This window comes from Anguilla anguilla, chromosome 9 (genome assembly GCF_013347855.1).
Source record: "Anguilla anguilla isolate fAngAng1 chromosome 9, fAngAng1.pri, whole genome shotgun sequence".
NCBI classification, from domain to species: Eukaryota; Metazoa; Chordata; class Actinopteri; order Anguilliformes; family Anguillidae; genus Anguilla; species Anguilla anguilla.
This window is the reverse complement of record NC_049209.1, coordinates 47,810,048-47,836,967: the sequence shown is the minus strand read 5'-3', so window position 1 is coordinate 47,836,967 and position 26,920 is coordinate 47,810,048. Positions and strand designations below refer to the sequence as shown.

The 26,920-nt window shown below is 46.4% G+C and overlaps 1 protein-coding gene across 2 annotated transcripts in view; it reads left to right on the top strand.

Annotated features, from left to right (window-relative positions):
* Positions 1–26,920, top strand: part of LOC118236648 (CXADR-like membrane protein) — a 61,350-nt gene that overhangs the window by 27,618 nt on the left and 6,812 nt on the right. Inside the window, exons 1-3 of one of the 2 annotated variants that reach the window (XM_035435184.1) lie at positions 10,055–10,123; positions 21,330–21,487; positions 24,836–25,034. In XM_035435184.1, the coding sequence (XP_035291075.1) occupies positions 21,344–21,487; positions 24,836–25,034 (343 nt within the window). In that variant the 5' untranslated portion in view covers positions 10,055–10,123; positions 21,330–21,343. Of the gene's footprint in view, positions 1–10,054; positions 10,124–21,329; positions 21,488–24,835; positions 25,035–26,920 lie in introns of those variants that run through there. The other variant, XM_035435183.1, reaches the window with a different exon arrangement.

The following is a 26,920-nucleotide window of genomic DNA, read 5'->3' as shown; positions in this document are numbered from 1 at the left end:
TGGAATGGTAAAGTGCTTATTTGATCCCGGCAGTTATCTTCACCTTCAAGGGGAAACGCTCTTCATTCACACCGCGAACCGCTAACCTGCACAATAGCACAGTGAATCATCCCCCCCATCCCCGCACCCCCTCACCCCCCGCCGTTAAACGAGCTCAATCTCTCTCGTAGTCGCCCTCCTCCGTTCCGCTGCGCTCGTGATGCGCTATCAGGGCATCTCCTCCGCCGCGGCTTTTTTTTTAATCGATGCCATCTCGCCGCCCCGCCATCTCGTCTGAAGCAGGCGTTCGAGAGCGATCGTGGAGACGCCGTTCGAGAGGAACGCCGCTCCGCGCTTCTCAAGCACCCTCGACCATAACGCGTAACCGCGGCTCTCGGATTCAAACCCGCCGCCGCCGCTCGCGGTTAAAAGCGCTGCTTTCAAAAAGCGCACAGAAAGGCCCGGCGGCGGCGGCGGTGGTGGAGTGGCTCGGCGCGGATGCTTGTGAAACGCAGCTGTGAATAAAGGAGCAGGAGTGTCGAGCAACCCGGATGCATTATTATGCCATCTGCTGCTTTCACGGGGGGGAGGTTTACCGGTTGAACGTGGATGTAAAACGCGGTCGAGTCCTGAATGAGTGGCTTCGTAGCTACTCGAGCGAGCGGCGGGTTCATCTCTCTGCAGCGGCGCGTTGTTTTAAGCGAATGACGAGTTTTAAGCGGTCTTCTCTGCGTTGAAGGGAAATTTTGGGGCCGCGGTTTCATTCGGGGCCGTGATTTACTTTAGTCTCTGAGTTAAATGGGGCTCAGCAGATGAAGTGGGGACCGCTCCCGACATTACCCACGATGACCCGCGTCAAACACGGCGTGTTTCTTTTTTAAGGATGGCGCGGTATCGCGCTCGGCTTCGCTTCAGACAGAACGTTCTCTCGACGCCGCGGGTCAGCGGAGCGGGGTTGCTGAAGATTAAAACGTTGGCTGGCGTTCAGTCTTAACCACTACGCCGGGCCGGCCTGCTGAGGACGGGCTCCCTCTCCACAGCCCCAGATCCTCCTGAGATTTCCTCTCACCGTCGATTGAGTGTTTTACTTCCTAGTTGAGTGCTTTTTTTTTTTTTAAACTTTAATTGCTCCCATTTTGGGAATCGAGCATGATTTTTTTCCGTTTCCACTGTAGAGCGTCTTTGAGATAGTGTCCCTGTGAAAAACGCAATGCACGCGAAGTTGAATTGAGTTGAACTGAATCAATATCTGTCCTTAGCGTTTACTAACGATTAAAACCCACATTTTCTTTCTTCACAAACAGTGTGGTGAGTTCCGCGTTTACTGAAACTAACTCTCCACACCGACAGTATGTCAAGCTGTTAGAAACCATAGCCTCTTCTATCAACATTTGTCCTAGACATTGACTTACAAGTGCTGCACTTTTTCTTGACAAACCCAGTTTTGCAAGTAAATTTTAGTGATCACTGAACTTCATTTGTGAAAATCAAGACAAATGTTGATTGAATACAAGCTATTGTTCCAAACAGCCCGCAGTACTGTCATCAGAGGAGTGTTAGAGACCATAGAGACCTCATGACCTAAGGGCACGCTCTCACTCCTTTCTCCCACTGATCTATGTTTAGACTGTGACACTAAACTCCTTGAGAAGCTGAATGACTTCTGTTTCTAACATTTTCATTGATTGAATTATCCATTTATTTGTCAGCCAGTTGTATAATAGGTATGAATTTGATTTTACCCATTTGTAAAGGGCAAAGACTGTTGTTGCCTCCTTATGTGAATTGTTTTACTCTTATCGAATCTACAACTGAATTAATGCTGAGGTAAACAGCCAATGAGCTCACTTAGCCAGGGTAATTGGTGGAAGCGAAAAACTTGCGTACACTCCAGCCCTCCAGGACCGGAACTGCCCTCCGCTGTGTTTCCGGCATAGCTCTGTAGGATGGGTCATCTCTCTAATTGTACCTTCTTGCTGCAATATAAATTATTGTTTATTAGACTAATGTTGCACTTAGCAATTATAAACAGGCTTCTGTGCCTCAGTACCATGTTCTTGTGTGCCTGAGAGTAACACTGATGCACTACGCTACTGTCCATCGATCTGTATAAGAGCTCGGCAAATTAATGTAATGTAATATAATAAGTTTCAGAAAGTACTGTAATCTGTAATGCAAATGGCACCCAATCGCTGTTCTGATTTGGATTGAGACAGCCCTGGCACACTAGGTGCCCAGACCTCAGCAAAATAAAAAGCCTCAACTTCAAGATGCCCAACCTAACATTGATAACTGTAATGTGAGATATGAACATGTGGCCAATCACTCACCCAGCTCAGCTCAACCTGCTGTCCACAGCCCCCCCCCCCCCCCACTGTTGCTATGGGGTCCTTAGGAAGCTGCAACACTTTGGACTCTTCAACCAGGCTCGAAAGAGAGTGTCCACCCCCCCTTGTTAAAGCCAAGGTCTGCCGCCTTGCCTGTTCAGTGCTAAAAGGGGTGAGGGAGGTGTTTCCATGGGCTTGATTTAAGGCTTCCAGACACGTATGGCTTACGCCCTGAAATGAGGCTCTTCCTCTAATCCAAACAGAGATCTCCACCGGTGCTGGAATGCGGGCTGCTCGGTTGAGGGCTGGTGGTCTGCACAGCATCTGGCTCCAGCTGTGTGACTCTGGCTGTGTCAGGGTGTTTCAGTGAGGAAAGGTGCTGTGCATGTGCTTGCTTTGTAATCCGAATAGTAATAATAATATTACAATTACAATAATTCCCCAAAGAATTGTGGAGCCCAATGTGCTTCACTTTTGGAATTATAATGTGATGCTTACAAATAGAATAAGTAAAAAATAAATTTAAAAAAACAGCAATTAAAACTGTAATTAAAACAACAGGGAAATTAACGCAAAAGAATGCAAATAGAAATCACATTAAGAAACAGCACCACAACCACCTAAGAGTACAGAATGGTTAAACAATAACTGGAAATCATGGGAAATTTCAGTGAGAATGAACTCATTAATGTGAAGCCCGATGTGTTGTACATTATAATGTGATGCTTACAAATAGAATTAATTAAAAATGAATTAAAAAAACAGCGATTGAAACTGTAATTAAAATAACAGGGAAATGAACACAAAAGAATGCATGGACATACACCCAAAAGAATGCAAATAGAAATCACATTAAGAAACAGCACCACAAACATCTAAGAGCACAGAATGGTTAAACAATAGCTGGAAATCATGGGGAAATTTCAGTGAGAATAAACTCATTAAAAAAAAAGTGGAAATACATAAGTTACTCTAACAAGGGAAAAAACATAAGAACCAATATTCAGAGAGTAGTCTAAAGCAGGTTTGAATAGAAAAAGTATTTCAGTGAGATCACAGCTTGATGTTTTCTCCAACTGAGATGAGCCAGAATTGAATTTGCTCTAAATGTATTCATTTGAATTTAGAATTTTTAAAATCACTTTAATAATTTTTTGATTAAATTACTGACTGAGGCACCGGCCGGTCCTGTGTATAAAAACTGGGCTGGGTGGACATATTTGCTGTGAAAGTGATTTTCAGCGCGGCTCAGTTTTATCTGCTTGCTTTAGGAAGTCACAATTAATCAGAGAGGAAGATGTCCAGAGTATCCCTTGAGTGAACAGCACCTAATTTGTTAAGCTCCCGCATAAGCGAAGAGCCAGAACCTGTTTTTGCACGGAATCTCTTCTCCCTGTCTTTTACGTGCCCAATTTACCAAGAGAATGGATCCGACTGGGTGTTTATCTGGTTGCGTTTGAGGCCTGGTTTCCTTTGTCTCCTTTTTCCCCCATGCGGAAAATGGAAACTGCCCGTGGCAACATCAGGCAGCGGAGTGGAATGAGTGTTTTTCCTGGTCTGAGAGGCTCGACGTGCGATGGAGAGACCACCCAGTTGTACTGCTGATCAAGGTGCATCGCTTGAGCAAATATTTATCTGAGCGAAAGGGTAATATGTGTGGGGGGGGACAGGCAGCGTGCACAGCCAGCGATATGGGCGTGTGTGTGGCTAGCTAAACGATCGATTCACATTTGGCTTTCTTAGCAGCTTTGGAGCAGATTATGAGAATAACATCTCTGCACTTTTCCTCGTTTACATGCATGTGCCTAAATGTAAAAATAACACCTGAATTTAAGGATCAATGGATTTCCACCACCTACTCTATTCTTTCACGTAAAAGCAATTTATTCAAAGCACCTTGTCGCTGTGCTGGTGGCCTGTAGTTGAATGCTAGGTCTGGGGCTGTGGTCCTCACAGTCTTCAGTGGAACTTCTGCACAGCTGCTTTTGGGTTCTATTACCCTACCGTACTGGACAACGGTTCCCAGCTGTTCAAATAAATTCATGGCTCCGGAATCATCTGTTCTTCACGCAGGAACAGCTTTGACCTGTTTTTCTTCTTAAGCCCAGGGAGTCAATAGTCTGAGTGGCTTTTTTCGTCCCCGTCGCTCGCAGTCAAACGATTCTGTCATTTCGGCCGTCCAATTAAGACTCTCTGACATTCAGAGTTGACATCCGATTTCCCTGAAAAACTCAGTGACATTATGCAGCAGAATCACCCAGAGCCATGTCAGTGCTCTGAGTCATTAAGAGGACTTTCGCCTTCCGATCTGCTAGCTTTGAACCAGCCCTGCTTGTCCTGAGCAGTTAATGGGGACACGTAGCAAAGTTTCGCAATCGGGCGGAAAATGCATGAGAGTTGAGGAGGACGTGTTCAGCTGCATGTGAATGTTATGTTAAAGGTGCTTAGCGGTCACCTTAGCGTTACCCACTCTGCAAGTTCTAACTCAATTCCATGGGGAACTCAACTGAGGCAAACTAGAACAAGGCCTCTGACTCTCACTCTCAGATCTTGAAGGTGATACCACGCGCCTGTTTAATAGCTGTTTAAATTCTCTGGGCAGGCGAGAGAGAGATTGTTTGGAAGGTGACATTGTCCAGTCGTCCAGTCCATGGACTGAATGAAAAGCTGACAGCTGTGTGTGTGTGTGTGTGTGTGTGTGTGCGTGTGTGTGTGTGTGTGTGTGTGTGTGTGTAACAGAGAGAAACACCATTCCCAGCACTTAATGCATCATCAGTGTGCCTGACCTCCCACTGAAACCCACTTGGTACACTGAAGAAAAGCTCTTGGTAATGTGAAGCGTTTACCGGTTGTTTGGAACCCAGGCCAGGGATGCGGGGGCCCTGAGCCCAGCCTGCTGGGGATTGGCCCGGCCCTGGTCCCAGCACCCCCTCAGTTCCAGTTCGGTCCCTTCCTACTCCAGCTGCGCAGGGCGATTAGCACGTGTGCTAATCCTGCAGATGATTGAATCATTTCGTGTTATTAAACTGCGGGGATGTGTCGTTTTGGCCCTAGCGCTAGTCACCCTTGCATAGCGCTTTGATTATTATTCTTGACTGCGCAGCGCTGTGCTGACTGGACCAATGGAGATCTAGCTGTTTTTCACAGGTGGCGTGGGGGGGGGGGGGGGGGGTTGTGGGGTTCCCTCCCCAGGCCTGGTGCTTCTGCAGCAGGTCACCTGGTTAAGGATGGGGAATTTGGATTGGCTCATGATGCTCTGTGACGGACAGGGGGGAGGGATGATATCTCTGAAGCTCAGCTCTGTTTTTTTGCATAGGCTTCTGTGGTCTCAGCACTAATAAATGACAGTCATTGATTTAATCATTTTTCAAAATGGTCTTGTTGTTTGCCTCGTGTGTGTGTGTGCATTGGCTGGGTGTGTGTGCGCATGCATTCGTGCGTGTGTGTGTTTGTATATGCATGCTGATATTGCAGTTTGTACCTTGCCCATTGTGATATGTGCTAGACGACTGCTCAGTGGATATTCACACACGGTCAGCAAGAAGGAACATTTGGCCAAAAAACAGGCCTGCCTGCCCTCGCGGTGGGTGGTCCCGGAGCAGCTGGGGGGGGGGGGAGGGGGGTTGGGTCAGGGAACATCTGTAGCCAAGCCTTGCTCACAGCTCCGTCTCGAACCCCTCACCTCCCTCCCCAAACGGAGAAGGGGGTGGGGGGGTGACTCACGCACCTGCAGTTCTCTGAGCACATGCACTGGCTTTCTCACACAACATTAGACATCAGCAATGACCCCCTCCGAAGGCGTGCCAGGGATTAAACTGACGCGAGGCATTTGCCGCATGAACGGCCGCGCTGTACATTCGCTGGATGCTGCGGGCCATTAAATAGGTGCGCTGATGCTCTGGTGCCCTGCTGCCGAACCTCATATCAACACATCATGTGCCCCAATACCCCCCCCCCCCCCCCTCCAAATCCATTTCGACAGGAACCTGATTAGTGGGCGTGCTTATTTCAGGTCGAAATCAGTTAAAGCGCACCGCTTCCTTGCGGCCTGGACTTAAACCCCCGAAATTGAACCTGGTGGAAAAAAAAGACGGAGATAACGAAGAGGAAAAAAATAAAAAGCGATGTTCGTTGGAATATGCAGAACATTCTCTGTAAACCTTGTAAACCTTTGCAGAAATAAGTTTTTTTTTCATCTTTATCCCCAAAAGTGCCAAACTCTTGCCGCATTAATCTTAACACAGAGCCCCTGCATCAGCAAAACCAGAGGCTCTAACAGCGTTGGGCCGGACCCAGTTCGCTTATTTTTCAAAAGATGAGAAAATATCCGTTTCATCCTTCTATGGCTCAGTGGATAGTTCCACACTTTGGTTAAGCGAAGCACGGAGAAGACAAAGCACTTAGCATGTCCGTCCTTAAATAAGGTTTTATATTCTGTTGGCAAAAGAAGATCAGGTTATTTACTGTCCTACTCCGGGGACTAAAGCGGCTTCACTGTCCATTTACTACTGGGACCAACTTTGTGCTAAACACGTTGAGTGCTTGGCCGAGACCCTGTAGTCAAATCAAAATGAAGGAACAGCAGGTCTGCATTTATAATAATATAGAGATTACAAGAGTGAGAGAGGGAGAGAGAGCGCGATACAGAGTGAAAGAGAGAGTATATTACTCTTCGGCTCTAAGAGTCAGACGTGACGTCACCCCGTTGCAAAAAAAACGACGCAATTTATCCTGCAAGCGTTCTCGCATTTAATTTAGTCGTAGTTGGCTGTCTCTGCTGGGTTTTTTTTCTTCTTCTTTCTGTGCATTTTAATTATATTAAATCAAACATAAAATCAAACATCCTGAGGATCTAAAGATATGCGCAAAACTGTTGACCGACGCTCAGGAGGAGGATATGCCCGTTGACGTGGTTAAATGCGCATCAGGTAGCCAAGAGATTTAAGCGTAGGCTGGAACAGACAACCTGCAGCTCTGCTAGTCCTCTCGACGAAGGTATTTATTTATTTATCAATTTATCTATCTCATGTTTGCTCTCGCTGGCATTCCAGACATCGCTTATGCCCTTTCATCTGTGATGCGGAAGAAGCTTCACCATTCCTGAGGTTTCTGTCTCAGTCAGCCTTTACAACGCAGTTTTTTTTTTTTCTTTTGCCTTTTCATCTTTTTCCATTTTATGAAATGTTTTGACAACGTTAATCATCTGAAATGTTGCATCTCCACCACAGCCCACTGTACGACCCCGCCCCGTTCTACACCGCCCTGCCTCAAAATGGCATTCGCAGCGCACCGGGCCCCAGGGAGTCCCTTCCTTTGAACTACACACGGAAAACCCAACATTTTGGACTCGCCTCTTTCCCGCCACTTCATTAATGCACTAGTCCGCTTTCGGGGAAAAAAAAGGCGATTATGAAAAGCGGCGGTAAGCCTCGGCAGAAATACCTGTAACGCTCCCGACAAAATCTCAACCGTCTCCTCTGAGGCAGCGCACCTTTCTGCTTAATGCGAATCTGACGCCCGCGTTATCCAGCCTGGCGCATTCGCGTCGCGGCGCTCCGCGGCCTCGGCTATCTCTCCGGCTTACTTTCCTGTATAATCCGTTCCGGCGCGCTAAGATCTCCGAGCCGCGGGGCGCTCGCGAGCGAAACCGCGCCTCGCGGCAGCACTCGGGAAGATCCGTGCGAAACGGGTAACGAGGGAGATGTGCGCGCCGCTGTCAGCCGACGGTTTTAGACTGAGCGCGCGAGCGAGCGAGCGAACGAGCGAACTTCAAAAACGTTCGATTCTAAATGCCAATGACTACTCCGGCTCCCCTTGAAATCCGGCTTTAATTCAAAGCGCTTGACGTACACTGTGTTGGTCTGACTGCTTTCATATGTAGCGGACCGGTGGGGATTTCTCTGACAGCCAGGCGCAGGCCGCTCGAGCCTGAAGAAGATGTGTGTAGTTTTTTTTTTTTAACGCGTTTTGCGCAGAGCTGCGTGAAGCTCATCGGCAGGAGACTTTGATGAAAGGTTGCCGGGCCCTGGTGTGGTTGTTTTGAACTGCAGTCACTTGTCGGATAGGCCTTTTGTGTGTGTGTGTGTGTGTGAAGCCCGGGGGCAGTAATAGTCTTCTGCCACTTATACGAGTAGTTGTTGTGGAAAGCAGCATGATCTACCAGGGGTGTACAGATACAACACTATCTGTTCAAGCAACAAAATGTTTGTATTTAGCATGGGATGGGGGTTCCAACAAACAGAAATACATTAATAATAAATGTTATGTGTTTACACGTTATTTTACATTTACAACAAATTAATGTTTCATTTTCCAAATAATTCTTGCTTTTCCCCCTAATTCCACTTTTCATCGGTCTGCTATCAAATACATCATCCAAAAGCGCTCTTTGAATTTGGACACGCCCCCTTGGGGCTCTATGTCGCTAGAACCAGAGAGCATAGAAATAGCTGTGAAAATGTAACGACAATCAGGCTCATTTTATTAGTAGGTCTAGACAACAACGTTGTTCGAACTTTAATATGAAGCCGTACGTGAAGAGAAAACAAAAGGGGATTTATTGGTTGCTATACCTCATGAAGATCTTTGAAGTACTTTTGAAACTTTGTTTTCCATTGAGCACCTTTTTTGGGAAAAACATTCACTATCTCCCCTTTTCACCGGTCTCCTCCTTATGAAATTTTGGGTGTTTTGGATGTGCACACACACAGTCTTATCTTTAAAGGTTATTGTGAACAAACGAGCAAAAAAATTCCATTACTCAGGGTTACATACCCAGAACTGTGATCTCATTATCGCACACTGCCTGCTGTTTCTGCATTTATGCAAATGCAGTTATTAAACCATGACCGAATATACAAAAGACTGAGCAGTCATTCATGTTTTTCGCGACGCCCGATCCCCTGCAAAAAAGACGTCATTACTCAAGTTCATCTCTCTGGAACACTGTCCCCGGTGGCGGGAAGCGGGATTGACAGGAGTAAATTTCCCTCGACTCCTCTGACGGGAATAACACCTGCCGACTCTTGCCGCTAATGCTAGCTCGCGAGTCGCGGGGGAAATCAATAATGCCGGCCTCAAATATGATAGAAAGTGAAATTTCTGCGCGGTAATACGAGGAATTACCGTTTAGGAGGTTCGAGCACCGGAGCGCAAGGTGGATCACGGCAGGAGGCCCGGCTGTAGAGATGCCGGTCCTTACTTCCACTCCTAATGGAGAGCGCGCGGGTGGTGCTGTCTCTCACCCGTGCCTGTTGGGATCTGAGGCCTGGTTGGAACTCCTGCACCTCCAGGTCTGTTCTAAATGGATCACATTTACCCCTCGAGCTCTTGAGAATCCTCCATCTGCTGCTATGTAAATGGCAGAGACTCTGTAGTAATGTAGTGTTAGTCACGACCTCACTCGCAGTCAATATTGTTATTGTTTTCTCTTGTGGTTGGTGGTTTAGTGTCAAATGAATTTAAAGCCATTTAAATGGTAACCTCTTAAAGAAAGCATGCAAGTAATTATACGCTTCATTAAAACCACACTGTCAATCTAATGATGAGATTGGCAAACACAAAAAAAGAAAGAAAAATGCAAAAAAAAACATAGCAATGGCTATGGAATGAATTAGAATGCTCTCCCAAAGTGTTTGTCATGTTGTGTTCAGCTGTTGGAATGCAGTTTATGAGGCGGTTGACAGGGCCAGACAATAATTTGAAATACTTTAACCCTTTAGGACCAGTGATACTCAGATCTGGCCCTCAGGGCCAGTAGCACCGCTGGTTCTCATTCTTTCCCTCCAATCAGGACTGATTTACACCTGGGACACCAGGTGAGTTAAACGTCCGGTCAATCAATGGCATTAATCAATCGTTTAACTATCAGTTAGAAAAGAAAAGCAGCAGTACTGCTGGAACGAACGCCTACCCACTCTGGGGGAATGGGACTGCCCCACATCATGCTAGCAATTCTTTTTGTTTAATTCACTTTTAAAAAAATATTTTCATATCTTCAATACAATTCATTTTTTATATAATTGTTCATTTTGCTTGATGATGTGTTTAATTGAACATTCCCACTTAAATCTTACCAGCATCTAAAGTTAAAACGTTCAAATTCATTTTTGACCCTACCTGCTGTGTAAATAGACCTATGAATACCAGGAAAAATCCTGCAATAGCCCCAGTTTAAATTATAAATAAACAAATGAAACAGCTAGATATGATACTCTGAGCTGTTAATGATCCACTGAGCATGGCCATGAAATCCCCTGCTGGCGTGTCCTCTGTGAGATGGTACTGTGCATGTAGCATTGAAGCTCTCCCACATGGCAGTGGATCTGACAGAGTTATACAGACAGTCACTGGCAGCACAGCAGACCTGTCGTCCCCGGAGAAGCGCTCCAGTTGGCTTCTACCTGTTAAGCATTCACATTATTTTTCACAAATAAATGTGAATTATTGTGGATTTTCAACAATAACAACAGCAACAGCAGCAACAACAATAATACCAACAGCAGCAACAACAGCAGCAACATCAACACCAATGACAACAGCAATAACAGTAACAGCAACAACAGTAACAGCAACAATAGCAACAGCAACAACCGCAACAACAACAGCAGCAACAACTGTAACAATAGCAACAGCACTAATAACAGCAGCAACAGCCGTACACTTTAATAATGAAAAGAGACAAGTGGCCTAAAGTGCCTCACACTGACAATGCAAAAAAAAAAAAGACGACACGGTAAAAAAAAAAAGGCTAGCATTAGCATTCAAACAAAATCAAATATGTGCGTACAGATAAATATAACATGAGAGTGCGTGTTAGGCCATGCCACCACATCATCTCATTACAGGCATCATACAGATTATTGTGTGCTCTCAGGGTATCGGGACAGATCTAACGCTGTACCTGTCCCCATGGGAAACGGCAGTGATTGGGGGAGTGTGCCTTCCTGCCTGTTTTCAATTAAGTCCACGAAACGGCTGACGATGGGAGCTGTCTACTTGTTTACTCGTCTCAGTCATCCACGGGCGTGCTCGCGCAGAGTAAACCTCAGGTTTGTTCCCTCGGACAAATAGCGCTGTTAAATCGGGTCTTGGCGGTGACATGCGTCAAGTTCACTCTGCCGGGATTGAATCAAGTCTACGAGGACCTGAAACCCTAAGCACAGACCCCAAACAAAACGTTTCTTCTCCGCTAATTCAGAGTGTGGGCCTTGCGTTGTTAATGTGTCCAAGCCACAGGATTTTCAATACTGTAATGCTGCCACGTTTTTTATCATTATTTTTAAAAATCGTTTTTGGCTGAGAAAAGAACTCAGAGTGTCATCGCAATCAATTAGTCGTATTTTACATGCATACATTCTTTCATATCGCGATGGCTGTCACACAGTCTGAAAATGAGCATCAGAGGTGCGTTTAAACCCTTCAGGCTATTAAAACTACTTTTAATAAAAAAGCAACAGAATTCTCCTTAGGAGGTAGACGGCATTTTATGCTTCTGTCGGTCGCACGCTCTTAAAAAACGTTTATCCCCAGACGCTGAGAGACAAAGATACACGCGGCTCCCCCCTCTCCGTGGACCTAGTCAGCTGTATTTTCCCCTTAATGGACATAAAAATTGCAGATTGCAGCAAAATAGGCTTGGCAGCGCTAAAGCCTATTAAGTATTGATCCAGAGGGGTCAATGTTAAAACCCAGCTCGACGACGTGATCTGAGTTCGGTATCAGCCGGCAGAGAAGAGGAGGACTCAGGACTCTGTTACTGTACCTTTTCCCTGTCCTACGCTGGAAGGGCCAATAGGTATTTGTGCCTAATGTGTCCCTTAAAAATAATGTGACATGCTGTACTCTGTTTGCTCAACTAGTTTAGCAAACTTGACATGAGGGTTTGTACTTTGGAAAAAGCAGTGTTTCACCATATGTTTTATGAAGGGAAACAGGAACACGGGAACTGTTTAAACAAGTACAGTGGTGAGAAACGCGCTCGTTTTGTTGAACCTAATCTCACTGTGGTTACCTTCCACTCAAAATGCTTGAGAGCTTAATTGCTTGCAGTACTGAAAATGGACATTCAGTTTCAACAAAAATTGATTGGACCCTTTTGCTTTTAGAATCAATGAAGCGTCAATCAACTGAGGCCAGCCAATCGGATTAATCATGCAGATATTTTTTAAAAATGCAATCAAAGGCAATACTGCCCTTCACGCTGTCACTTAATTTTCTGTTGCCCTCATCTTGCCTGAGAAGCCACCGTGCTGGGGAGGGCGGACTTCGGTCTCCATGGCGATTGGGGAAATCGAATGCAGGTGTACCGTTATGTCGTCAACCAATCCGCACGGGGCTCTCGGGCTGCGTTGAGGTCACGGTGTAGTCGCTGCGTCAAGGCCACCCTCAATGGCCGAACCTGTTATCGCCTCCCATTACACCCACCAATCGCCCACGCTCGGGAGACAAGCAGTGTTTGATGGGACTGTTTTGAGAATATGCCCCTACCTTTCCCCTTGGAAAATATTATTATTGTAATAAAAGCACACCAACAAAACCCTGTAGTGCACCTCAAGGAGAAAAACAAAACCAAAAAATATGCTTTTTTTCAAAATCACTCTGTTTTTATTTTCTTTTGGTTGTTGTGCTGTCTCCGTTATGCAGGTGAGCAAACCTGTGAATTCTCATATGAAAGAAACTCAAGCTCCCGGCCAGGACACATGGGGCTAATTGGCTCTCGCCTTTCATCCTAACCCTTCCAAAAAAAAAAAATGGAGGGAATCAGGGGAACCCTGACCTGAACCACACTGGTACTGTTTTGACAAAAGGTCTGTATCTTTCCCCAGGAAAATATTATTTTAATAAACAAAAGCACATCACTAAAACCCTGTAGTGGACCTTATGGCTTAGGCAAAAAAACAATACTGAAACATTTTGAGGGGTGTTTTAAATAATTAATTTATTTTGTTTCCATTCTGTGGCAGTACGCACACATGTTCTCCCAATTCGAAAGTTCTCTCAGTACCCCACTTGCAAGTGGAACCCTGGTGTGTAAAGTAAGTGTAAAGAGGTAAAAGCTGGTTATCTGGAGATAAAGCTGGTAATATGCAGGCAAAGCTGGTTATATGGAGGCAGAGCTGGTTATAAGGAAGTAAAGCTGGTTATGTGGAGGTAAAGCTGGTTATATGGAGGTAGAGCACTGATTAATGCCATTGACAGACAGACAGGTACTGAATGAGAGAACCTCTCTGGCCAGCTCAATCTCCCCCCTCCCCCACTGTAGTGCCAGTGCTCCCTGTTAAATATTTCCTTTTCATGTGTGCTGGCATCTGCCGAAGAGCACAGTCAAAAGGCACCCAGTGCAGGCGAATTCTAGCCAGCCAGCCCTCAGATTCATGAGGGAGACAATCGTTTGGAGAATAGCGATCAAAGAAATATCTTTGAGAGACCCTATGAATGTATTGCAATCTGGATATTTTGATCAAAATGCAGCTTTAAAGTTTCTTTATGACAGAATGTAGTCGTGCAATTATTTATTTACCGTCTATGTGTTGATTCCGCACCAATTATACAGGTGAACATAGTCCAGTATTGAACCTTGCAATGCAGTAGTACTCACACACAACTTTTTTATTTGAAAGAAAATTCCAAAGCTTTTCTTCCAGTGTTGACCTGCAGCTGATGGTTCTTACCATCCGTCATGTACAGACACACACCTTCTCTCTGTCTCATACACACACACTCTCTCTCTCTCACTCTGTCTCACACACACTCTCTCTCTCTCTCTCTCTCTCTCTCTCACACACACACACACACACACATACTCTCTCTCTCTGCATGTGTTCTGCACTTTTGGCTCCCCCACACTCCGGTCCAGCCCCGTTCCATATACAGCAGGAGCCAGGCTGATAGAGACGAGAGCCATGCAGAGGGGGTCTGTGACTGTCTGTGGTGTGGCGGGGCGGGGTGGCGTGGTGTGAGGGGGGTGGGGTGAGGGGGCAGAGGGTCTCCTTTGGGCAGGCCCAGGACTCTGTCCTCATCGTTAGCGCCGTAGCCCTTTCCCGCTCTTGGCTTTCCCTCGGGGCGAAAGGCCGAAGAGCAGAGGCTGTGACCGTACAGCGGGTCTACTGTGGAGACGCACACTGCTGCAGGATGGCCCTCATCCACGTCACAACAGGCCGTCTGCCACTCCATGTGCGTGTGGGACGCTGCCTCCACGATAAACTGCGGTGACTTTAACATTCACATTATTTACTTTGGGGTACTGGCGAAAGCTTAGTCTAGATGGTCTGGAAAAAGTGAGTTTGCAGTGTTTAAAAGCAGTTCTGAAGTCTGTGACGACATGGAAATCCTGTTCAACGCTGAGGCATGTGCTCCTTGTAGCATTACCAATGCTATGTGTAAGCCTTCAAAGCCAGGAATGCTGTTATTAAAAAGAAAAAAAAACCCTTTTTGGACAAACTTCTAAACTGCCTTGTTTATCCAAATCTGGGATTAAACTAAAATGTACAACTAAGCATTTTCTCTTTTCAAAAGACGTATTCGGCACCACTTCAAGAAACCCTTCGAACATGTTTGTAATTATGAAAGAAAATGTGTCTTTTCTTACTAGAACGCATCTAAACAAGTGGAGATATATCTCACAGGCTAAATATTTCTGTCTGTCTGTTATTTGTTATCTGTTAAGCCTTTGTGTTTGCCCCTTGGTGTAGACTTGGATGGAAGGTGGCAGAGTACAAAGGCCTATCAACCCTGGGGGGGGAGTGGGTGGGTGGGTGGGTGGGTATGGCATGGGTTGAAACAAACTGACATCCATCCCTGTTATTTAGTAAATTCAACACACAATCCTGTCCAAATTAATACCAATGCATTTAATGGCGAGCATCCCGCTAAGTACATTTTCCACATTTCTTCTGAATATACTTGCTGAACTTCGGGGAAAGAAAAATCTGTTTGCAATTCATTATTTGTGCATTTTCATGTGGGGTATTCATATTCAGATACGACTCAAACACAACTGGTAAAATTACAAAGCACAGTATCATATGGAAATACACCACAATCAAGAGATAAGGTCCTCAGTATCGTACAGAAGTACACCACAATCAAGAGATAAGGTCCACAGTATCGTACAGAAGTACACCACAATCAAGAGATAAGGTCCACAGTATCGTACAGAAATACACCACAATCAAGAGATAAGGTCCACAGTATCGTACAGAAATAAACCACAATCAAGAGATAAGGTCCTCAGTATTGTACAGAAATAAACCACAATCAAGAGATAAGGTCCTTAGTATTGTACAGAAATACACCACAATCAAGAGATAAGGTCCTCAGTATCGTACAGAAATACACCACAATCAAGAGAATAAGGTCCACAGTATCGTACAGAAATAAACCACAATCAAGAGATAAGGTCCTCAGTATCGTACAGAACTACACCACAATCAAGAGAAAAGGTCCTCAGTATCGTACAGAACTACACCACAATCAAGAGATAAGGTCCACAGTATCGTACAGAAATACACCACAATCAAGAGATATAAGGTCTTCTAGTAGCTGAACAGACAAGCAGCACATACGGTTGGCTCAAAGCTCCACACAGGTATAGCATGAACAGATGCAGAATTTAGGTGCGGTCAGCATTTTTTCAGCAGGGGGCTCCCTTGGGACGTGTTATAATTGCTTTATGGGAGGCAGAACCTTTAGAGGAATTGAAAGTTCTCGTCATAAAACCATTTTAGCGATCGAGCAACATTTCACCTTGGATTAAATCAGGCCGTTGACACGAAGCTCTCTCGTGGTGACTCATCCACATCTGACATTTTCTGGACAAGATTTTTTTTCGAGATAATGTAATGATGTGGGAAAAAAAGCATGTTCCCAAACATGAAATTTTGATGATGAATTCATCTTAATTATACAATATGCATTCAAATGGCACCATGCCATTTGTTGCAAAGATGGAAATCATCAGCTACTTCTGTAAAAATCTAAAATATCCTTTGTTGCACATGAAAACTGTCTAGGGCAATTGAGAATGTACTCTTATCCTGAAGCAATATCCAAAAACAACAGATAATGAGTGATAAGGTTTTCTGTCTGCATTCTCTTTTGGGAACGTGAGACTGGTAATTCATAATCTGAGGTGATGAAATCCTTGCACCAGCAGAAGTTTTGATGCCTCTAGTGAGAAACTACAGTGGATTTAGGTGTGACTGGTTCCTTCAAATTAAAGCCTCCAGCCTGCTCTAAACTAACAGGCTTTGATTTCGCCTGAAGGGAAATGCGCACGACTTCAACAGCGCAACAGAACAGAAATACCCGAACGAGGGAGGGCACAGACCAGGAACACGGTTCGCCGAACCAATTAAGATTATTTACTTCTTCAGGAGTGGTAATTAAAAAGCAGCCACGGATGCAAATCAACTCTCTCTGAGTCCAGCGTCGTGTTTGTACTCTGCTTGACTGCCAGTTTGCACTTCCATCCACTGCACGGTCTTTGGAGACGCATAGGATCCTCAGTACAGTCAGCCCTCTCAGACATTGGAGCTTGGGTTCGAAACAGGCTCCGTACACTCTCAAATAGGATGTGTTAATATTTAACACACTTATCGTACTTCTATGTTACTTTCAACATATTTTGTGTCAAATTTGCTACTTTTTCATTACAAATATACAATGTACGGTATGTGTTACACGTTGAGACTTCTAACACAGACTGGCTTGGAAGTAACACAGAATGTGTCGGCTTTAACTAGAAATGGAGTTGTGATTTTAAGAATGACGTGTTAATTGTTGTTTTTAACGGATCTGTTTTGAGAGTGTACGAGTCTGCCTTTCCATCTCTGTGTACGTAGTGATGCAATCCAAACTGTAAAATCCAAAGCTGAAGAGAAAAGGTCACGCAGTCGGCACACTGCTGGCGGTGGAGTTTCAGGCAGCTTCTCTTTTTTTTTTAAATGTAGAGACGGGTCTGTGAATAATTCAGCATTTCTCCCTAATTTGCCATGTTTGTGCCTCGGAAACAAGCACAATCAGCTGGAAGCAGGCGGCTTACGTACGTCTCCCCACAAAATGGAAATCCAAACTCGGTGAGCTCAGTAGCAGAATAAATATTTATCGCCGTGCCTCCGGCCATCTTGAGCAATACACCATCTCTCTCTCTTTTTTTTAATTTTTTATTGTTTGCCTGGTGACCCCGGCAGGCAGCGTACGTCATAAGGCTCGATATTGCGCCAGCGCGAGTGCGGCCGCAGGATTCGTGCAAAGAGCGGCAAGGCCTTCCCCGCCGCCCGGCCCAACGCCTCTCGCTGTCGGTTGCTTAGCTTGTGCTATGGAAGCATAATGCGCGCCATATTTCATTCAGAGACCTTTCTAAGACCGGCGCGGAGCGTGATTGATTTACCCTGTCCTGTAATAAATAGAATGCATGCGGTATTACAGTACACACGCGCTCACGCACACACACACACACACGCTCACACACACACACACGCGCGCAAGGGGCCATTTGCATAGCGCATCAGCTTGCACGGCGCATACGCGCGATGCACTCTCTGTGAAATATGGATGAGTGGCACGGTAATGCAAATCTCTCCTCCTAACCAACGCACCGTCGCGTCATTTCACCCCCGGCCTACCGTTCGGTGGGATCGCACGATAGCTCCGTCTACTCTGCTGCGTCCGTATACAGCGCATCTTCCGTGGACGTTTCACGAACGACGGCGATGTCAAAAGAAAGAAGTGTCAAAATCTCTCTCTAAGTTTCTCGGTCGTTAAAGAGTTTCGGATCCGGAGTTTTCCTCGCTGTGGGCGGAGCCTCGGAGCTGAGTCTGCGCCCCGTGCCGGGACTCGGGACGCGCGGCGGCGTGACTTTCGGGGCGTCTCGGAGGGCGCGTGGCCTTCTGCGTCCCGCCGGCTGCGCTATAATAAGATCGCGGGAGTCCGCCGGGAGCGGAGTTTACTGGAGCGCAGCTCCCCCTAGGGCATTTTCGCGGAAACCGGTCGCTTACACGAGCGCCGTCTCAGCCAAGCTGTTTCGGTCCCCCCGCTCCCCCTCGCCCCCCCCCCCCGTGTTAATTACTACGCATTCCCCTCTCCTCCTCCGAACGCTCTTGGCAGGGCCAACAAACACAGTCCGCCGTCGATCGCGATCCAGCGCGAGCGGGACAGGAATGGAATGCCGGAGAGTTCCGGAGCTCCCGAAGTCGTTAGCGTAGCCTCTCTATCGCGACGCGCCTCTTTATCGCGACGCGCCGTCCCGCTGCTCCCAGGCTCGAGAGGACTCCTCAACGCTGCGTTCCAGCACCACTCCGGCCTTGCCGTTCGAAACTAGACCTAAAAAGCACTATAAGCTGGGACATTTTGGGGAGCTTTAAGCGTTTTGCGAGAAGCGCTTTTCCATACCTTAAATTTCTGAGATCAAATGTGTTAAACCCCCTCCCTTCCCCTAGCCGGAGTCTGCGAAAGTGGGACTCGAGCGGTTGAGTTCCTAATCTTCGCCGTGTAAACCCCGTGTTAGTTTGAAAAGAAGATTCATCCTGGGAAGTCAATCGGAAGGATTCTGAATGATCAAAGCAAACCATGAAAAGGTCAATATATAGACTCGGATGTGAGCACAGCCCGAAGTCACGCATCACACTAATGTTAATACGGATCTCTCTCGGTGGGGGAAAAAGTTGCACCCCCCCCCCGGGCGCACACGGACGAATTTGCCGTCGACGTGTCTGAGCGATTTGTTCTGAAAAGAGCAAATATGGTCATTTAAATTGTGTTTCCAGCAGATAGTAAATATCAAGTTCTTTTTTTTTTTCTTTTGAAGTTCTGTTCATTTTAACCTTTGAAATGTCATGTTTTCTTAAGGAGCGAGTTGGCCTATTTTTCCGTCATTGTTTTGTGCCGTCCGTGTAATGCAAATCCACATTATCCAATCTTAAGAGTCAGTCGTTTGGGGGGCACTGCAGTATGGCTTACAGTAGAACCCCATAATCTGTTCGCCCCCTTTTTCACAGTGAACTTGAGTGCGAAAGCTGAGGCAGGACGACTTCTGGGCCCGTCGTTTTGGCCGACGGGGTGAAGCGGGGGTGCGGCGCGGCGTGCCGCTTAGTGACGACCGAGCCGAGCTATCTGGGCTACGGGTGGCGACGGTTCGCACTGCATATTCTGTCCCCCCCACCCCCCACCCCCAACCCCCCCCCCCCCCCGTGCGCTTTTTCCGGCTTGCGTGCCAAACACCGTCTCCTCCATCTCCGAAACTAATCGGGGATGGCAGCTACAGCAGCCGGGGTAGTGCTCGGGGCTCGTGGGCGCCCCCGCAGGGTCCAAGGCGGTATTGGCAAGCGCGAAGACAAACGACCCAGCGACCAGCGCATTAATAGGTAATGAACAGGAGTATCTCTCGGGCGTGGGTGGTAGAGGGGGGGGGGGGGGGGAAGGGGGGGGTTCGAGTTCGGACGGGAGATGTTAGTGCCGCAGCTATTTTTTTTTGCTGAGCACTGACTTCTGGCGGGCTGTATCTTCCCACCTCTGAAAACGAAGGGCAAGTTTTAACTCCTCCGTCGCCGTGTTCGTACCAGGGATATTTTTTCCCTCAGGCAGCATCTGGGGACGCCTGAGGTTGCAAGGGGCGGTGTCTGGGTTAAAAGCACAGCACGGGTGCAATGGCGTGATGGACGCAGGTCACCGACATAGTGGGAGGGAATCTATAACTAATTGGTTGCTTTGTAGCATAGTGGTTAGGGAACTGAACTCGCAACTCCGAGGTAGAGACTGGATCGTACCCTTGAGCGAGGTATTTAATCCGAATGTCATAATTTCACTCTCAAAACAGATGTGTTAAAAAGAAAAAATAACATGCAATTTTTTTAAACACACCTCCCTGTCTAGCTAAGGACAACACTTTCTGTCTCACTTTTAACACAGTCTGTTAAAAAGTCTCCCTTTGTAAAACATACATTGTATATTTGCACCACAAAAGTAGTAACACAAAGTGTGCATGGACCCTTTTTGAGAGTGTACGTATCCTGCAGCATAAATGGATTGTGCGTAAAAAGAATGCAATCCGGGTAAGTCACTCTTGGATGAGGGTTGTGTGCTAAATTCCTAAAATGGAATATGGGAGGGGCCACTTTGTGCTAATAAGCAGCTTCCACTGACCCAAGAGCAGGGACAGAAAGAGTGATTAAATCCGTCCGCTCTGCCAGCTGGCTAGGTCTTTTAGCACTGCAGTTCTTTTTTTTCTTTTTCTTCTTTTTTTAAATTTTTTTTATTTTTTAAAAATCCCACATCTGAAGTTTTGCCAAGAGGTGACAGGTACCTGAAAGAGCTCTGGCGCGTCGTGGTTCGGCACAGGAACCCCGGGGAGAGAGCCGAGTTCACCTGCGCTCGTGCGGACGCGGCGTTTCCACGGTTACTGAGCCCGCGCTTGCGAACCGCCGCTCAAAATAAAAGGAGATATGAAGCGTACCTGTTCACCTCACAGCTACGCCCCCGCCACCCACATCACATGCGATACTGTCGGGAGATCTTGCTGGTGCTCGGTCGCTGAGCCCTGGTCCTTCCATTTCTAGTTTCTATAAGCATTAACTGACAGACAGGGAGGGGAGGAGTGCTTTGTATATTTTAGCCTTGCAGACGTTTACTGCCAAGAAATCCATTACACTGATTTGTTTCGTATACACACACACACACACACGTGCGTACATACAATATATGTATGAATTTGCAACTAAACCCAGGGAAACGTTAGACAGTTACCCGTGTTTTTTTTTTAGTTTGGTAATCATCACCTCCTGCTTCTTCAGAGTCTATACTTTCTGTTAATCCCAACGACGCCTCCCTAAAAATATCTGACAAGCCAACGGTGCTGCTCGGCATCCGCCAACCAAATCCTCCCGGATCAACACCCCACCCCGCCCCCTAACTCCCACCCCGACCCCCACCCCAACCAGCAGGCTGAAACACCAAGAGTCATCGCACTACCCCTGGTGCCACCAGCTCCCTAAATGCCCTGGTTCTGGTTCCTCCCCTTCCCCACAGTTCTGCTGGGCCAGATGGGCGTGTGCGCCCAGACGGAGATGAAGAAGGTCGTCGGGGACAACGCCACGTTGCCGTGCCACCACCAGTTCTGGCAGGCGGGGACCACCACCCTGGACATCGAGTGGCTACTGCAGAAGCCCAACTCCAAGCAGACAGTGGTGAGGGAACATCCAAGCCTTCTATCTTCAATGACATCCCCTGTGTACCTGGAACATACTATAATATATTGTATATATGTGGAGGTCATAGATAATGTAATGATAAATATGTAAATATGTAATTATTATATATTATTTCATTTTTACACATTTTAGCAGTATTTTCAATCTGTGAGGCATCCTCAGAGAAACATTGCTTTCATCGAGCACTAGGAATGTAACCCAAAAATTTGCTTGCGCTGAGTAGCCTGCATTCTCAGGCTGTTCTTATTTGTTTGGTCAACCTCATGGATAAACACTTTTTTTGTGAGAGAGGTTTCACAGCTGTAGTTAATAAACCCAGCTCCGGAAAGATCTTGTCTGTGATTACAGTGTTTTATGGCGAGCTAACAAAGGCTTAACTAATAGCTTGAGAGTATGACTAACTCCATTTGTTGCTTTGGCAGCTACTCCTGTGCTAGCTAGCACATTAACTGTGATGACCTTTGTCTGCTTGCTGTTGGCCAAGCTAGCTGCATGAACACATTGTCACCATCCACATTTGACAGTTGCACAATTGATATTCAATATTTTTTTTATTTGTTTTCTTATGTTGATCTTTGAAAGCTGACTAATTCATACCATCATGGGCAGTACTCAGTTTTCTGTTCACCTCTCCAGTTTTCTGTTGTGGTTACAGAAAGAAATATGCCAGTTTGTCCACAGCAAAACACAATGTTATAACTGGCCAAACAGAATGACATCTTACGATGGCATATTTTAAACTATGTGTTTTGTTGAGGTCATTTTAGGCTCTGCATTACTAGTGCTTGTAGTTTTCATTGTGTTTGTACTTTACATACAACATGAACCAACCCCTTTACCCTAGCAGAGCCCCTACTGTCCCTGAATTATAAAACAATCCCTGAGTCCTTTGCTAATTGAAATGTGCCAGACTACAGTACTTTTACAAAAGTTTGTAGAGGCAGCAGATCGCTTCACTGTTCATCCTAGTGAGCAATCCAACAATCAGTATCTATCTAGACTTTGACATTTGACTTATAATTCAAACTTATTCATCTCTATCCCTAGTAGCATTACTCATTTTTAGGAAGATGTTTGTTTGAAACAACCATTGTAACGTTTGGCATCAACTGAAGAAAAATGAACAAATTCATCCATTTGTTTTTTTGGATTCCCTGTCGCTAACCGTCCATGCAACCCTCGAAACAGATGAATCCAGCATCATACTCTCTGTTTTCTAAATGTTCTTGCTGTCTTTGAGGTAAAAAAAGAAAAGAATAGATAGTGAAAAATTGGCTTTGTCATCCATGAAGAACTGCAGCGGCAGTTTGTTGTGTGAAGGGCCTAGCCTGCCCATCTCTGCCGATTCTCTCTCTCTCTCCTCCTTACAGAGGAGGCGTTTGGGCCGGTGGGATTAATTGGTTCGATTGCTGATTGCCCGTTGGCCAAAATAAGTGTGCCACTTAGCGTACCCAGCCTTGGCCTTCTCTCTCCCCGTCACCAGCCACTTTTGTTGGTAACTCTTTACAATGAGGTCACATGAATTGGCGAATACTAATGTAGTTGTTAATACGAATGAACGATGGACAAACACATCAATTAAGCATGAAATTTACTTTTCAATGGTTGTTAGCAAATACATTAATGTATTAGTTACTTGATTATTTATACATGAGCAAACTGTTTGTTTGCTTTGTTAACCATTAACAAATACATTAACTGTTTTTTTCTTATTATTCCAGTATGAGTTGGCATTAAGTAATGTAGTTGTTAACATGAATTAATGATATGCAACAAAGCTGTACAGGTTAACTTTTCAGTAGTTCATTGTTAGCAACTACATTAGTGAATGCCAATTCCTGTGACCTTATGTAAAGTGCTGCCCTCCAGTTTTGCCCGACATTACCCTTGCACCGATTTACAAATTATTTTCTTTGTTCCGTTCACTGACGTTATTGTTGTTGTTACATGGAATGGTTTCATGTCCCAGACTTCGCTTCCAACATCTTAATCACTTCATCTCTCCGTTCTGCGCATTTCCAAATGGCCAGAAAACGATCCGCTTTTCCCACGATGCATTTTTTTCCTGTGTAATGGCAAGGTCGTTAGTCTCGACCCCCTCCCATCAAAAGGACAACGTCCCCTTTTTCCTGTTGAAAAGCGGCTCGTGACCGAAATACCCTGTTGACTTTTCGAACCGGGGTTTTCGCATAGCAAGGAGGACGGGAGCGAGAGGATTCTCTGAGGCGGCAGAGCAGTCAATTTAAATATTTAAGCGGGAGATTACACCGAAGGCGCCATTAATTAAAATCAAACATTTGAAAAATTTAATAGGGGACTGTAGCGGCGCACGTGCCAGAATGAGAAGGGAAAAAAAACGATTATTTTGCCCAGAAACACTCTGTAGTGAACGGAGGACAGGAGCTCCAAGCGTCGCGTTTACCCCCTCTGCTCCTGACCGCGGGAGCCGCGGGTGTCGCGGCGACGGCGGCGGGAATGTGAGGAGACAGGCGGAGTGCTCCTCCGGGACTCCTCCTGCTTTACCTGACACATGCTAATGCGGCAGCTGGAGGGTCTCAGCACCTCCTCTGCTCCTGTGAAAGGTGACAGAGGACGAGGGGGAGTTCTGATCCACACACACACACACACACACACACACACACAGACAGACACACATGTATGCACACACACACACACACACACACACATGCATGCACACCCAGAGACACAAACACAAACAAGCGTGCACACACACACTCCCATACACAGACACACACACACATGCACGCTCCCATACGCAGACACACGCACATGCACGCACATACGCACACACACACACACACACACACAAGCTCCCATCGACAGACAGATACACACACACAGATACGGACACACACGCACACACACACATGCCCCAATACACACACACACAGAGACACATACAGACACACATGCAAACACACACACACACACAGACACACACATGCACACACACACACGCTCCCATACACACATATGCACACACACAGACACACACACACACACGCTCACACGCAAACAGACACTCGTACACACGTGCACACACACTGGCGAGCACACATACATGCACGCACGCACACGTACACACATACATGCACACACACACACAGTTTGCCCCACAGCACACAGTCCCTGAGTGCCTGAGTGCCAGGCCAGTGCAGCACTGATGCAGTGTGATGGCAGCGTTTAGCGGCCTCCGCCTCGACTCCGCCTCTCCTGCTTCATGACGGGAGACGCCAGGTAGGCGCACCGCTTCCCCCGGGCCTACAGGGGGAGCCCTAACACCGCGCCGCTCTTCCCCGCCAGGTCATCACCTACTTCGGGGGCACAGTGTACGACCCCAGCGAGAACGACCTCAGCCGGCTCGCCTTCGCGGGGGACTTCCTGAAGGGGGACGCCTCCCTGCTGATCAGTGACCTCGTGCTGTCCGACTCCGGAGAGTACAGCTGCAAGGTGAAGATCGGGGGGAAGTACCACTGGGCTGCCGTCAACCTCATAGTACTGGGTGAGTCCGAGACCAGCAGCTCTGCCACAACAATCAATACAGAAAAGGGGCTGCAGTAGGTCACCCCTGTAATCACATGACATGACTATCGCTTCAATGTGTGAGCTCAAAAATATGTGATTGGAATGTTCTTAACTGGACATTCTAATGCTGATGTCACAATCACTACTGGTGAGTGAATGCGGTGGAGTTCTAGAACACTGACTTAGAATTTGAAAATTTAAAAAAAACATTTTAAAAAAATCTACTCTTCAAAGGGTAAATGGCACAATCGTTTTCTATTTAAAATGTGTGATTTTCTGCTAGGAATTCTCTGTACTTGTTAATAGTCCTTCTGCAGTTATCGCTGTTCTATCGCTGTTTTTTAATCAATTCACATTTGGTTGGCCCCCCAAAACCCTATTTATTAGTTCATGCTTCCTGTATGTATTTTATCAGTTATTTTTATGTCACCATGTTAAAAATTGCATGGGGGAAATGACGAAGGCTTATGTCACCAAATGGTGGACAAAAATAACACTGAGGGAACGTTTTCCTGTGTACACAATTTACAGATTCAATATTTCTGTTCTGAAAAACGCTTTCGCCGCGTTCCAAAGTGAGCATTAGACACGTCTATAAAATATGTACTATTTCAGTTACGTGTGTGTATGTGTACCTGTGTGTGTGTGTGCATGAGAGAGAGAGAGAGAGAGAGAGCGTGTCGGTGTTTTAAATGATTTAACTGAAGTACTTGGGACCTCCACTTTCTCCGTCATAGTCGTGAGAATTCCATTATTTCTCGGCTCGTGCAGTGGGTGCCACGGAGGAAGAGACGCCATAGATTTTCGTTTCCCCCCGAGGACAAACGGCTTTGGCTTGGAAAAAGCCATCCGACATTTTATCTCAGGTGTTTGGTTTTTTTTTTTTTCCCTTCTCTTTTCAAAGGGAAGCGCAAAAGAATCCCCCGCATCCGTTGAGAAAACCCGGACAGTAAATCGTAGAGTGCTGACGGAAGGCAGGCGGGAAATGAAGGAGTGCACGGAGACGTTGAGTACTGCAGCGAGTAGGCCAGCGGCGGTTTGAAAGGCACGCGCTAGCTAGCATAGTCGTCAGTTTGGGAGAACTGAACTACCCCTTTGTCTCTCTCTCTCTTTCGCTTTCTCTCTCTCTCTCTCTCTTTCTCCCTCTCTCTCTTTCTCCCTCTCTCTCTTTCTCTCTCTCTCTCTCTCTTTCTCCATCTCTCTCTCTCTCTCTCTTTCTCTCTCTCCCTCCGTCGCTTTCTGTCCTGCATGAAGACGTTTCGGCAGACCCATGCATATATTTGTACAAATTGCCCACAGCTCCGCGGCGACAATTTCGATTCTCGGAGATGAGCATTAGCATTTGTCTTGTTCAACACAAAGATAATGACCTGGCAGAGGAGCCGAAAGGCTGCTGTGTGAAGCGGTGTAAGTGTTTCTGACAGAGGTACGAGGTGTAAGAGCTCCCTCGATTCCTCAGTCCAGTAATTGTTCTTTTTTACCGAGCACGAGGGCAGGATTTTCACCGTTCAGCAGAAAAACGGGTGAGAGGGAAAAGCAGATGTCCAGTAGGTCTGTGTGTGTGTGTGTGTGTGTATGTGTGTGCATCTATGTGTTGTGTGTGTGTGTGTGTGTGTGTGCATAAGGAGATGGAGAAGCCCCCAGTGTTACACCGTTATGGGTACTTTGGGGTGCAGTGTAATGGAAAAGGTTAATCGAACAGGTCCCTGGGACTGCAGGAGTGTGTGGGGGATGTACTTTTGGGGGTGGGGGGGTGGGGGGGGGGGGCACAGCTCAGGTGGACAGCACTGTGTGGTGTTCTTCTGTGTGCTGGCCTTATTCATTCTTATTCCTTTTCATTATTTGTGTTTTTGTTGTGCGCGT